At 41.6% G+C, this 12500-nt stretch overlaps 1 protein-coding gene across 1 annotated transcript in view; it reads left to right on the forward strand.

Annotated features, from left to right (window-relative positions):
- The first annotated feature begins 694 nt into the window (after positions 1–694).
- Positions 695–12500, forward strand: part of tmem117 (transmembrane protein 117) — a 50409-nt gene continuing 38603 nt past the window's right edge. The window contains exons 1-2 of the mRNA XM_060886935.1: positions 695–966; positions 2563–2871. Coding sequence (XP_060742918.1) covers positions 933–966; positions 2563–2871 — 343 coding nt within the window. The 5' untranslated portion in view covers positions 695–932. The remainder of the gene's footprint in view (positions 967–2562; positions 2872–12500) is intronic.

Below are 12500 nucleotides of genomic sequence, written 5' to 3' on the forward strand. Positions count from 1 at the left end.
ATGTGTGTGTGCGCGGGTGTATGTGTGTGCATGTGTATATGTGTGCATGCGTGTGTGTGCGTGTGTACTGTATGTGTGTGCCTCTGTGTCTGTAAATGTGTGTGTGCGTGTGTATGTGTGTGTATACAGTATGTGCGTGTGTGTAAGTGTGTGTGTGTATATGTGTGTATATGTGTGTGCGTTGTGTATGTGTGCGTATATGTGTGTGTGCGTGGGTGTATGTGTGTGAATGTGTATATGTATGTACAGTATGTGTGTGTGCGTGTGTATGTGTGTGCCTATGTGTCTGTGTAAATGTGTGTGTGTGTGTGTATGTGTAAATGTGTGTGTATACAGTATGTGTGTATATATGTGTGTTTGTATGTGTGTGTGTGTAAATGTGTGTGTATATGTGTGCCTCTGTGTCTGTGTAAATGTGTGTGCGCATGTGTGTGTAAATGTGTGTGTATACAGTATGTGTATGTGTGTGTATATACAGTATGCGTGTATGTATGTGTGTGTGTAAATGTGTGTGTATATGTGTGTGTGTGTGCGTGTGTATATGTATATGTGTGTGCGTGTGCGTGTGTATATGTATATGTGTGTGTGCGTGCGTGTGTATATGTAAATGTGTGTGTGTGTGTGTGTGTGTGTGTGTGTGTGTGTGTGTGTGTGTGTGTTTAGAGGCGGGCAGTGGATATGAGGGAGAGGAAGGATTGAGCTCCTCTTAGCGGTTCTCTCTCACCATGACTACATTACCGTAACATTTGAATATTGCGGTTTGTTCCAGTCTGTTGTAAATTATCCAGGATTTATTTGACATTATAAATCTTTTTTCTTTCTTTTTGTCGCTTTTAGCTTGGGAGCTTCCCGCATAGTCAGTGTGTAACAGGAGACGGACTAGAGGACGCGCCATTGGAGAAAGAGGAGCCAGGCGCCGACCAGCTGATGTGATGATGAGCTCCGAGATGCTCTCACTCTGCCCTCGTAAGAAAACAAACCAGCTTTCGTTTGCCATGTGCACGCTTTCCTCAGGTCAGGAACAAAAAAAAAACAAAACTACACACTAATGGATGAATGAATAAAAGTAATATGTCTTTGTCTTTCCCAAAGTGGCCCACAGTGTCCTGTCCGTGCCGTCAAGTGTCGCCTTGTCTCTAATGTGTTGTATAAACGTTTTACTTTATTCTATTCAAACATATCCGACGTTCTATTTATATTACATTACGTCCATGACATTTCTAGCTTTATAGCATTACACATCTCTGTGTCTACAAAAAGCCCCAGTAGGTTCCATCTGCAGTGCAATTCCCAGCCTTCTCACATCACTGCTGATTACCATGCGGGTATTTTGGGAAGTCTTCATTACCATGAGCTTTATTATTAATCATAGTCCTGGGTTGTGAGGTTTAGTTACAGCTTCCCAGAAACACACTCAGGAAATAGAAGTTTATAGTGCAACATGGTGTTAAAAAATAGCTCAGAGACATTTGGTGAGCACGTTGTTGCATTTACTCACGTTCTGTAACTGGTTAATCTGGGAAGTTGATCCAGAGCGTATTCCAGAAACACACACCGGATGGGACGCCGGTCCGTCGAAGGGAACCGTGCAAACACAGATTATACATGAAGGCAAATTTCACATGAAGCAAAACTATGAGCTCAGGTTCAAACCCTGGAGTGTAACGTTGGTGACGCTACTCAACACCCATCTCACTGTGATAAAAGTTCTAATATTTCAATACATGGACTTGCTTTCTAGGAATAAACTACATGGCCAAAAATCTGTGGACACCTGACCATGACGCTCGTGTTTTTGTACAAAATTCAAGTGGGGCTGCAGGGATCCGTATTCGTTCGACAGCGAGAACGTTAACGAGGTCAGGCGGTGATGTTGAACGAGGAGGTCTGGGGTACGTTTGGTGTTACGGTTCATTCTGAGGCGTTCGTTCTCATGCTGGAACAGGTTTGAACCTCTTACAGTAGTTCCATTTAAGGGAAATCGAATATCACGGCATCCGAAGACATTTTAAACATTTGCCTGTTTCAAATTTGTGTGTATGAATGTCACATGCACACATACTTTAGACTACAAGGGCACCTCGGTCGTGGTATTGCCGGCTCGAGACTTGAACCCACAACCTTAGGGTTAGGAGTCAAACTCTCTAACCATTAGGCCATGACTTCCCGACAGTTTTCTCACAGTTACAGATACAAGCTGCCTTTAACACGCTTTTCCGATAATAGATTAGTTTAACAATTCAAAGCATCTTGGAATCAAAGCGATTGGATAACAAAGTTATTAAACCCTAATTTCAAAAACTGCATGTAAAATACCTATAGTTCAATTCAGATTCAGAATCAGGTTTATTGGCCAGGTGTACCTAATAAAGTGGCCGGTGAGTGTGTATGTTTATAGTCATATCTGGAGAGCAGGTAACATTTCATTTAAATGAATTCTGAGGATTATTTTAAGTTGTGAACATAGTTGACAGAATTTGTGTTGAAATAGTCCATTATTTCATGTGTTATATTCATAATCTGGTACTCTCTCAGTTATTGCTCTCTGTCTCTTTTTTCAAGGAGGCGGGTGGAGGGCGAGGATTAGAGGAATGGAGATAGGTGTACGCTTCCGTTATTATTTCCAGCACCCGTGGTTGCGCCTGATCGTAGCCTACCTCGTCACCTTCTTCAACTTCCTCGTCTTCGCCGAAGACCCCGTATCCCACAGCCAGACGGAGGCACACATAATAGTTGTGGGAAACTGTTTCTCCTTCATACTGAATAAGTATCCGGGTGGAGGGTGGAACGTCCTGAAGGTACTGATGTGGATTCTGGCGATCATCACAGGACTCATTGCTGGGAAATTCTTCTTCCATCGAAGGGTGTTTGGTATGTAAGCTGTCTATTTTCTGTTTGTTTTTCTGAATAATATTGTGGTGTGTAATTATTTGAACAGACAGTGTTTGTTAATGTTTGTAGTAACGGATCGATCCGTTAAACACGCTTACGGATTTGGTGTTTGTGTACACGGGTATTTGATGGTAGCATCTAGGACTCCGTTGGGTCGGAGTGTTACTGTAGTTAAGATTGCGGTGCTGCAACAGTTAGAACCGGATGCAGCCTGTAGCATGATGATATTTGTGTACCTGATGTTTTTTTGACACTCTTGACTGTGTAGTTCTTACATATGAGGTGAGTACGCTTGAAAATATGGATGCTCAGATCCAGATAATGACTCACATCTCTGTTACCGTACATAGTGCTGAGGAACCATGTAAGTGTAGTGAACATGACATATTGAGGTCACAGTAGGAAAAGCCTTCCAAAATGCATCCTTCTGGTGGCCTCTTTAAAATTTTATTAAGCAAAAAAAGACATTAACAAGCTGCCTAGTTTGCTGAGATGATAAATAAATACGTTCAGAAAGATCTCAAAGTGTTCCAGATGCACTGCTCATTGATACCTGTTGTTATTTAACCGGTGTGTTTCAGCATAGGAGGTCACGGTGGCTTAGTGGTTAGCACGTTCGCCTCACACCTCCAGGGTTGGGGGTTCGATTCCCGCCTCCGCCTTGTGTGTGTGGAGTTTGCATGTTCTCCCCGTGCCTCGGGGGTTTCCTCCGGGTACTCCGGTTTCCTCCCCCGGTCCAAAGACATGCATGGTAGGTTGATTGGCATCTCTGGAAAATTGTCCGTAGTGTGTGAGTGCGTGAGTGAATGAGAGTGTGTGTGTGTGTGCCCTGTGATGGGTTGGCACGCCGTCCAGGATGTATCCTGCCTTGATGCCCGATGACGCCTGAGACAGGCACAGGCTCCCCGTGACCCGAGGTAGTTCGGATAAGCGGTAGAAGATGAGTGAGTGAGTGAGTGAGTGAGTGAGTGAGTGAGTGAGTGAGTGAGTGAGTGAGTGAGTGAGTGAGTGAGTGAGTGAGTGAGTGAGTGAGTGAGTGAGTGAGTGAGTGAGTGAGTGAGTGAGTGAGTGAGTGAGTGAGTGAGTGAGTGAGTGAGTGAGTGTTTCAGCATGATCGAATCCTGTGCTGTATAAACCTGACTCTTCAGTCCTTAGCCGTAAGCACCGTCTGTTAATATCCTGTCAGTCAGATCTCATGCTGTAACGTTTTTGCAGAATGATCTCAGGTAGCCTGTAATGAATCGAGTAACCGTGTAATTATAGTGCGTGTATTTATAGCGTGTCCTCAGACGAGGTATGATCAGAGTGTGTGTGATGAATAACGATATTATATTTATTACACCACAGCGCTCTTGATCAGTCTGTGTTGATGTTAATGTTTGATTAATCAGCACAGCTCTGATACCGCAGACTGCCAGGCAAATCACGGGCATTCAACTTTCATGGGTTATGTTTAGTTTTGAGAACGTTCAAACCCTAGTCCGTGTCTTCGTACAGTAAGCTTCGCAGTTGCTACTGTATTTCTGCCAGAAAACTCTCCAGATTTAATAACCAGTAAATTATATCCAAAAATCACTTATACTGAGCATCGTTCCCAAGTCACACTCACTCGAGATTGCACTTACTACTCATCCTGTATCTTAGTTATGTGTTGTGTGTTATCTCAGTGAAAAAAAGTATAATAGTGCCATTTAGTTCCACTATCGATCCCCAAATGATGACTTTCATGTAATCATTAATGTTGCACTTAGGTTTTTAAGTCATCGTCTTCCACAGCGGCTCAATATGGAGTCTTTTCCCTCTCCTGCTTTAAAAACACCTCAAAATCTCTTTTTAGTGCTAATGGTGTATCGGTAACTAAGCAGGTCATCTCCTACACAGTACGCTGCCTGTTTTCTCCGTGTAATAAGTCTAAATTGTGAGGTTCATTATGTTGTCTACAAGCTTGTGGTTCTTCTTCTTCATAGAGGCCTTTTGTACCTTACACACAATGGATAATATTCTCCAGTTATTTAAGGTTGCCTGTTTGTGACACTTTAGCTAATGCTCTGCCAGAGAAAGAGCTGTTCCTCTGAAACGTTTAGTCATGTTGTGGAGAATGAGGCTATCAGGCAGATACTGATGCATTCAAATGGCATTTCCTCTCTCTCTCTGTGTGTGTGTGTGTGTGTGTCTGTGTGTGTGTGTCTGTGTGTGTGTGTCTGTGTGTGTGTGTCTGTGTGTGTGTGTCTGTCTGTGTATGTGTGTCTGTGTGTGTGTCTGTGTGTGTGTCTGTGTGTGTGTCTGTGTGTGTGTGTGTGTGTGTCTGTCTGTGTGTGTGTGTGTGTCTGTCTGTGTATGTGTCTGTCTGTGTGTGTGTGTGTCTGTGTGTGTGTGTGTCTGTGTATGTGTGTCTGTGTGTGTCTCTGTGTGTGTGTCTGTGTGTGTCTGTGTGTGTGTGTGTGTCTCTGTGTGTCTGTGTGTGTGTCTGTGTGTGTCTGTGTGTGTGTGTGTGTGTGTGTCTAAGTGTGTGTGTGTGTCTGTCTGTGTGTGTGTCTGTCTGTGTGTGTGTCTGTCTGTGTGTGTGTCTGTGTGTATGTGTGTCTGTGTGTGTGTGTGTCTGTGTGTGTCTGTGTGTGTCTGTGTGTGTGTCTGTGTATGTGTGTCTGTGTCTGTGTGTGTGTGTGTGTGTGTCTCTGTGTGTGTGTGTGTGTGTGTGTGTGTGTGTGTGTCTTTTTTACTTAAACAACTAGATGTTGGTGACATTAAATTGATCTATAAGCTGATTACTGTGGTATAAGAGGAATAAAACATAACACATGGACATTCCAATGACATCACTTTATTTTTATTTGCTTCCTATCATTCTTACTTATCTCAAAATTATGAGAGAGAGAGAGAGAGAGAGAGATATATGTATACAGATTATGTGGCATAAATTGTGGGGATTTGGTAGCCTTGTGGTTAGGGTGTTGGATCTGAAGGTTGTGAGTTTAAATCCCAGGTCCACAAAGCTGGCCACTACACAAGGCCCTCATTTGCTCAGTTGTGTAAAATGAGATAAAATGTAAGTCGCTCTGAATAAGGGGCATCTGTTAAATGCCCTAAATGAAAATGCATCAGCAATCACTTAATACTCAACTGTTTAAGTCTATGCACTTTTCTTATTTCTTTCCTTTTCTCTCTCCCTCCGTGTTTGCAACCATCTTCATGTGTTAACTGTTGTTTTTTTTTACCATCTTTACCATTTTAACTCTCTTTTACCTTCAGTATTTCGCATATCTTTCTCTTTCTCTGATCTTTTAGCCTTCCAGGTCTTTCAGCCTCTGTCTCTGTCTTTAGCCCATGTATAAATTAGCCACTAGGTGTGTTGTCACATCCCCTGGTCTTTAAGCAGTTACTGTGGAGGACATCACACACGGCCTACGCTTTCACTTCAGGGAGCGTCTGCACGGAGCTCTTAGCCCTGAACACCACCAATCGTCACCTTGATTAACACCACTAGATGATTTTATGTTAAGAAATCACATTATCTGATTGTGGCAGTTCACTTCAGTCAGTCTGAGGAGGGAACAATTTGCTTTCTACTCTAGCTGTGTGGCTTGATGAATATTAATGGAGGGTCTGAAACAATCAGAGCCTTTTATTGTTCATTGTGCAAAACACCGTCTGATCTGGAACGCCTCAGACAATGGGTCTGTTCAATGTGGAATAAATACAGAGAAAAAACTCTGCAAATTCACTTACCGTATTTTCCGGACTATAAGCCGCAACATTTTTCCCACGCTTTGATAATATATGGGTTTTTCCCGCTTTCAATTTATTTATTTATTTTTTTCAAAAAAACACATTCTGTGACGTGCTCAGTTTTTTGGCGGTATGCAGCTTTCATTAGACCAATGAAATTGCCAAACGGGTTTAAAGGTGGGGTCTCCGATGTTTGAGAAATGCTTCAGAAAACTGAGTCAGGCCGCCAAACTAAACAAAAACGAAACAAACGTGTAGCCAATGAGCAGAAAGGGGCGTGTCTTGTCAATATGGGTGGAGAGCGTGTTCAGTGCGCATGTGTGACATTAGCAGAAAGCGGTTTTAACATCGACATGGAGGATAAAAACAAAGAAAGAAAGAGAAGAAAGGCTTACGATAAGGTAAGAAGTAGGACGTGTTAATATAGGATCAGCTTTCCAGCGCTGGAGAGAACTGAAGGAGCAGGAAGTTGGTCACATTCACAGATTGGAGTTTCCTGAGTCAATAACTCCTGAGCTAAACGCTGTTACTACACAAATAACACCTCTTTTCTATCGTAGTAATGTAGAGACGCAGCTACAACCATGTTTTGTGTAGTAACAGCGTTTAGCTCAGGAGTTATTGACTCGTGAAACGAATCTGTGAATATGTGACCAACTTCCCGCTCCTTCTGTTTCATTGTACCTGTAGGCACCTGCGGCTTATAGACATGTGCGGCTTATTTATGTAAAATTCAGTGGGTGAGGCTTATATTCAGGTGCGCTCAATAGTCCGGAAATTACGGTAACTGGGTCGAAGTCCTTTTAAATTTTATCATCTGCACTCATCAACTGCTTCAAAGATTTTAAACAATTAAAATCTTTTTTATTTTTATTTTTTATATATTTGTTTTATTTTGTATAATTACTCATCTAGACACTAGATCATGAACAATACTAACTATGATATTTTAAACAAGCTTAAAAAAGTCTTTTCCTTATAGACTGTGAGAGATTATCCCAGCACTGCTGGGAAATTTCTGACCAGTTTAACTGTCCAAGTGGCTTAGTAGTTAGCACGTTTGCCTCACACCTCCAGGGTTGGGGGTTCGATTCCCGCCCCCGCCTTGTGTGTGTGGAGTTTGCATGTTCTCCCCGTGCCTCGGGGGTTTCCTCCGGGTACTCCGGTTTCCTCCCCCGGTCCAAAGACATGCATGGTAGGTTGATTGGCATCTCTGGAAAAATTGTCCGTAGTGTGTGATTGTGTGAGTGAATGAGAGTGTGTGTGTGTGCCCTGTGATGGGTTGGCACTCCGTCCAGGGTGTATCCTGCCTTGATGCCCGATGATGCCTGAGATGACCCGAGGTAGTTCGGATAAGAGGTAGAAAATGAGTGAGTGAGTGTTATGATGATATGTTTGTTCTACTCACAGAACAGCAGAATTTGTGTAATTGTAATATCGATATATTTTTCTCACATTTCGCAGAAATAAGCATGAATCTAATGCTCTAAGTGTAGTCCGAGTGCAGTCATATTACATCCCATAGCTGTAGTGCAAAAAAGCTTAATATCCATTTACATTTGTCATTCAGCACACAAGCTTTAAACTGATCTTATTTTACACAACTGAGCAATTGAGGGTTAAACAAGTCCTTGCTCAAGGGCCCAGTAGTGGCAGGTTGGTGGACCTGGGATTTAAACTCACAGCATTCTGATCGGTAGTCCTTGGCCTTACATCAGCGGTGTCTAATCTTATCCACAAAGGGCCAGTGTGGGTGCAGGTTTTCATTCCAACCAAGCAGAAGCCAGTCTGACATATTCCGTCTATGTTTGGACACAGTGCTTACACTAGAACACTAGTATGAGAGAGAGAGTTTCTCATATAAAAGATCTCTATATAGAGAAACACATACCAGTTTTTTAGCGATCTCTCTTTTCTTGAACGCTAGAAGCTCGATGAGTTTATACTTACTGTATGTACAGTGTATGATGAATAATAGTAGAGTTTTGCTTTTATTCCACCAGTCGATCACTAGGTGGCAGCATTTGGGTTCATGGGACCACATATTCATCATCAGTGTTGGACTGCTTTTGAACTGCTGTCTTTTACTCTGCTTTAATACACATAGAAATCTGTGTAACTCTACAGTATATTGTACATGTTTACATTTTAATCAAATGATATATCTTATACTTTATAATGAAATATTATTTATCCAGTTACTTGTGTCCAAATCTTATCATCTTTAATTGACCCCAAATCATTGAACTCACTCACTCTCTCACTCATTCATCTTCTACCGCTTATCCGAACTACCTCGGGTCACGGGGAGCCTGTGCCTATCTCAGGCGTCATCGGGCATCAAGGCAGGATACACCCTGGACGGAGTGCCAACCCATCACAGGGCACACACACACACACACTCTCATTCACTCACACAATCACACACTACGGACAATTTTCCAGAGATGCCAATCAACCTACCATGCATGTCTTTGGACCAGGGGGAGGAAACCGGAGTTAAAGTTAAAGTTAAAGTTGATCAAGTTACATTACTCACATTCAGACTTGTGCCTGATTACAGACGCTGTTAAAGATGTTTGAAAGCCAATGTTGACATTTGAAATCACCAAAACAAACACGCCCCTAACCCAAATGGGTCCCACCCCTGTATCGATAGCTCCGCCCACACGTACATACGTAACCCAGGCGACTAACGGAAAGAAACGTGTCTTTATCGTAGCTGAAGGGAAGAACAATACGATTGTAGATAAACAAACAAGCAAAACTGACACACAAGCATAATCATGTAAAGGACAAAGGCATATATTAGTTCTGTGTAACAAAGCAAAACCAACGTTACTCACCTATCGAGAAGGAAAAAAGCGCCTCGGCGTCCCATCGCAGGCCTTCCTGCTCCTTCAGTTCTCTCCAGCGCTGGAAAGCTGATCCTATATTAACACGTCCTACTTCTTACCTTATCGTAAGTCTTTCTTCTCTTTCTTTCTTTGTTTTTATCCTCCATGTCAATGTTAAAACCGCTTTCTGCTAATGTCACACATGCGCACTGAACACTCTCTCCGCCCATATTGACAAGACACGCCCCTTTCTGCTCATTGGCTACACGTTAGTTTTGTTTGTCGGTCTGACTCGGTTTTCTGAAGCATTTCTCAAACATCGTGCACCGCACCTTTAATGTAGAGACTAACCCTGGTTCTGTGTTGTGTCTTGGAGTTTGTCAAACCTGGACGTCTCCACCATAATGCAGGCTGTAACCCTTTATATTATGACCCTGGTGTACATTAGAGCACACACACTTTTATTTGTAAAATGAGGTGATTTGTCATTAGTTTCTTTTCTTTATTATCATCTTGTCATACTGTCATGTCCTGAAGCAGTAAGTACAAACCAGCGCTTGTCTCGGATGTGTCGAAATCGCAGGTTTGCTTCGTCTGGAAACGTGCGTCAGTGTGTTTGAACAGGCGAAACAGGACGCCTTGAGCGGAAGAGCACAGCTGCTGTGTGGTTTGTTTGCACACACCTGCTGTTTTCTCACTGCTTAATTCACCACTCAGAATGGCTGTTAATTACATTTCCCAACATTTTCTGATTCTCTGATTAGGCCTGAACTAGGAATTGTGTCAGCATTGTGTTCATTCGCATCAGTAGCATTTAAAGAGTCGGGATACAGCTGCGCTTGCATCATTTATTTATATCAGATACCAGCATTGACCAAGTATCCACAGCTAAGGAAATCATATTCAGAGGTATTGAAGTAGGCTGTTTATACAGAGAGTAAACATCAAATCACCTTCTGCTTTGCTAGACATATAGAAAGAACAGGTGTCTCCTGCTGTACGTCCATTGAGGAGCGCTAACAAATACGATACACCTTCTGGCGTTAAGGTTGAGGATTTCTGCTGCATCTTGTTCACATTGGTGCTTAAAAAAAGGTAATGAATTTAGATAAGATGTTAGATAAAATATGCACATATTTAACACCTGTAGTCTACTTTTGGTGTGTGTTTTTTTTATATCAGTAACAGAGACCCGACAGCATTATACTCAGCCCTGATTAATCGACGTGACCAGCGTTTCTGAGCTTATCGTCTCCCAAGGGTCGGTCATGACATTAAACCACAGTCCTTTTACAACATGATGAATGGATTCTCTCAGGCTGAGTCCATGGGGACTCCAGATAGTTAGGACTGGGGTTCACACTGCACCAGGAAACCCCCAAGAGGAACACAGACAATGACTTGACATTTATAACGTGTCTAAGAGCCAGTAAAGGTTCATAGCAAAGATTTTATTTAAGCTTAACATTTCGTTTTAGATAGAAGATTTATATAAGATTCATAATTTAGATTTAAATTTTAATTGATTATTTCTATAAAATTTTTATACTTAACGTTTATATTTGAGGTTTAAATATAACATTTATATTTAGAAGGAATATTTTTTATTTTATTTGAAGATTTAAATTTAGATATTAGGGTTGATATTTATTTTTAATTAATAAAATCACAAGAGAAAATTATAACAATACTTATTCATGTAAATCTTGGAAAATGTACCTATTTTTGTAAAAAAAAAAAAAAAAAAAAAAGAAAAGAAATATATATATATATATATATATATATATATATATATATATATATATATATATATATATATATATATATATATATATATAATCAGACCAGGTTTTGTTACACATTTTATTTAAAGAAAAACTTTAAGGTGATTCAGTGTAATCAATCAGAAGGTTTAGTTTCTGCCTTTTGTATACAATATTATATATATTGCAGAAACTATAGCTGAATAAATTGTTAAATTGGCCACAATCGGTTTGAATTTCAGTTAATAAAAGCTATACAAACTCTGTATTTACTGATTAGTCAGAAGGCAAATTTCTCCAATATCAGCAAGTGTTTGTAATAAATACAATTAACATACAGAATCATTGTGCAGTTTTTTCTGTAAAAAAAAAAAAAGGGTCAATTGATTTTCCAGAGCAAATTTCCGGAGGAGTTTCTCTTGTCGTACTTTCCTTTTATCGCACGACTCCTAAAACCGTGACAACGAGGAACGAAATTCCGCAAATTTTTCGTTCGCCTCACACCTCCAGGTTTGGGGTTTCGCTTCCTGCCTCCTCCTTGTGTGTGTGGAGTTTGCATGTTCTCCCCGTGCCTCGGGGGTTTCCTCCGGGTACTCCGGTTTCCTCCCCCGGTCCAAAGACATGCATGGTAGGTTGATTGGCATCTCTGGAAAATTGTCCGTAGTGCGTGAGTGAATGAGTGTGTGCGTGTGTGTGTGTGTGTGTGTGTGTGTGTGTGTGTGTGCCCTGTGATGGGTTGGCACTCCGTCCAGGGTGTATCCTGCCTTGATGCCCGATGACGCCTGAGATAGACACAGGCTCCCCGTGACCCGAGGTAGTTCGGATAAACGGTAGAAAATGAGCGAGTGAGTGAGTGAGTGAGCGAAGGAGGAGGCGGGAATCGAAACCCCAAACCTGGAGGTGTGAGGCGAACGTGCTAAACACTAAGCCACCATGCCCCCCCTGAACATGTCCAAACCATCTTAATCTGTCCTCCCTAACTTTGTCCCCCAAACGTTAAACATGACCTGTCCCTCTGATGTACTCGTTCCTAATCCTGTCCAATCTCGTCACTCCCAAAGAGAACCTCAACATCTTCGGCTCGGCTTCCTCTAGCTCAGACTCCTGTCTCTTCTTCAGTGACACTGTCTCAAGGACATTATTTTAACTCTTTTTACCAGAGCACAAAAAGCCTGTTTTGTGGTTCCCATGTTCACCATTGGATTTCTTTATTATGTCAAAATCCACAGTGGTGATTAATGGCCTTTTTTTTTTGTTGTTGTTGTTGATTGAACGATTTTAC

The sequence above is a fragment of the Tachysurus vachellii genome, chromosome 14, assembly GCF_030014155.1.
Source record: "Tachysurus vachellii isolate PV-2020 chromosome 14, HZAU_Pvac_v1, whole genome shotgun sequence".
Classification (NCBI taxonomy): Eukaryota; Metazoa; Chordata; class Actinopteri; order Siluriformes; family Bagridae; genus Tachysurus; species Tachysurus vachellii.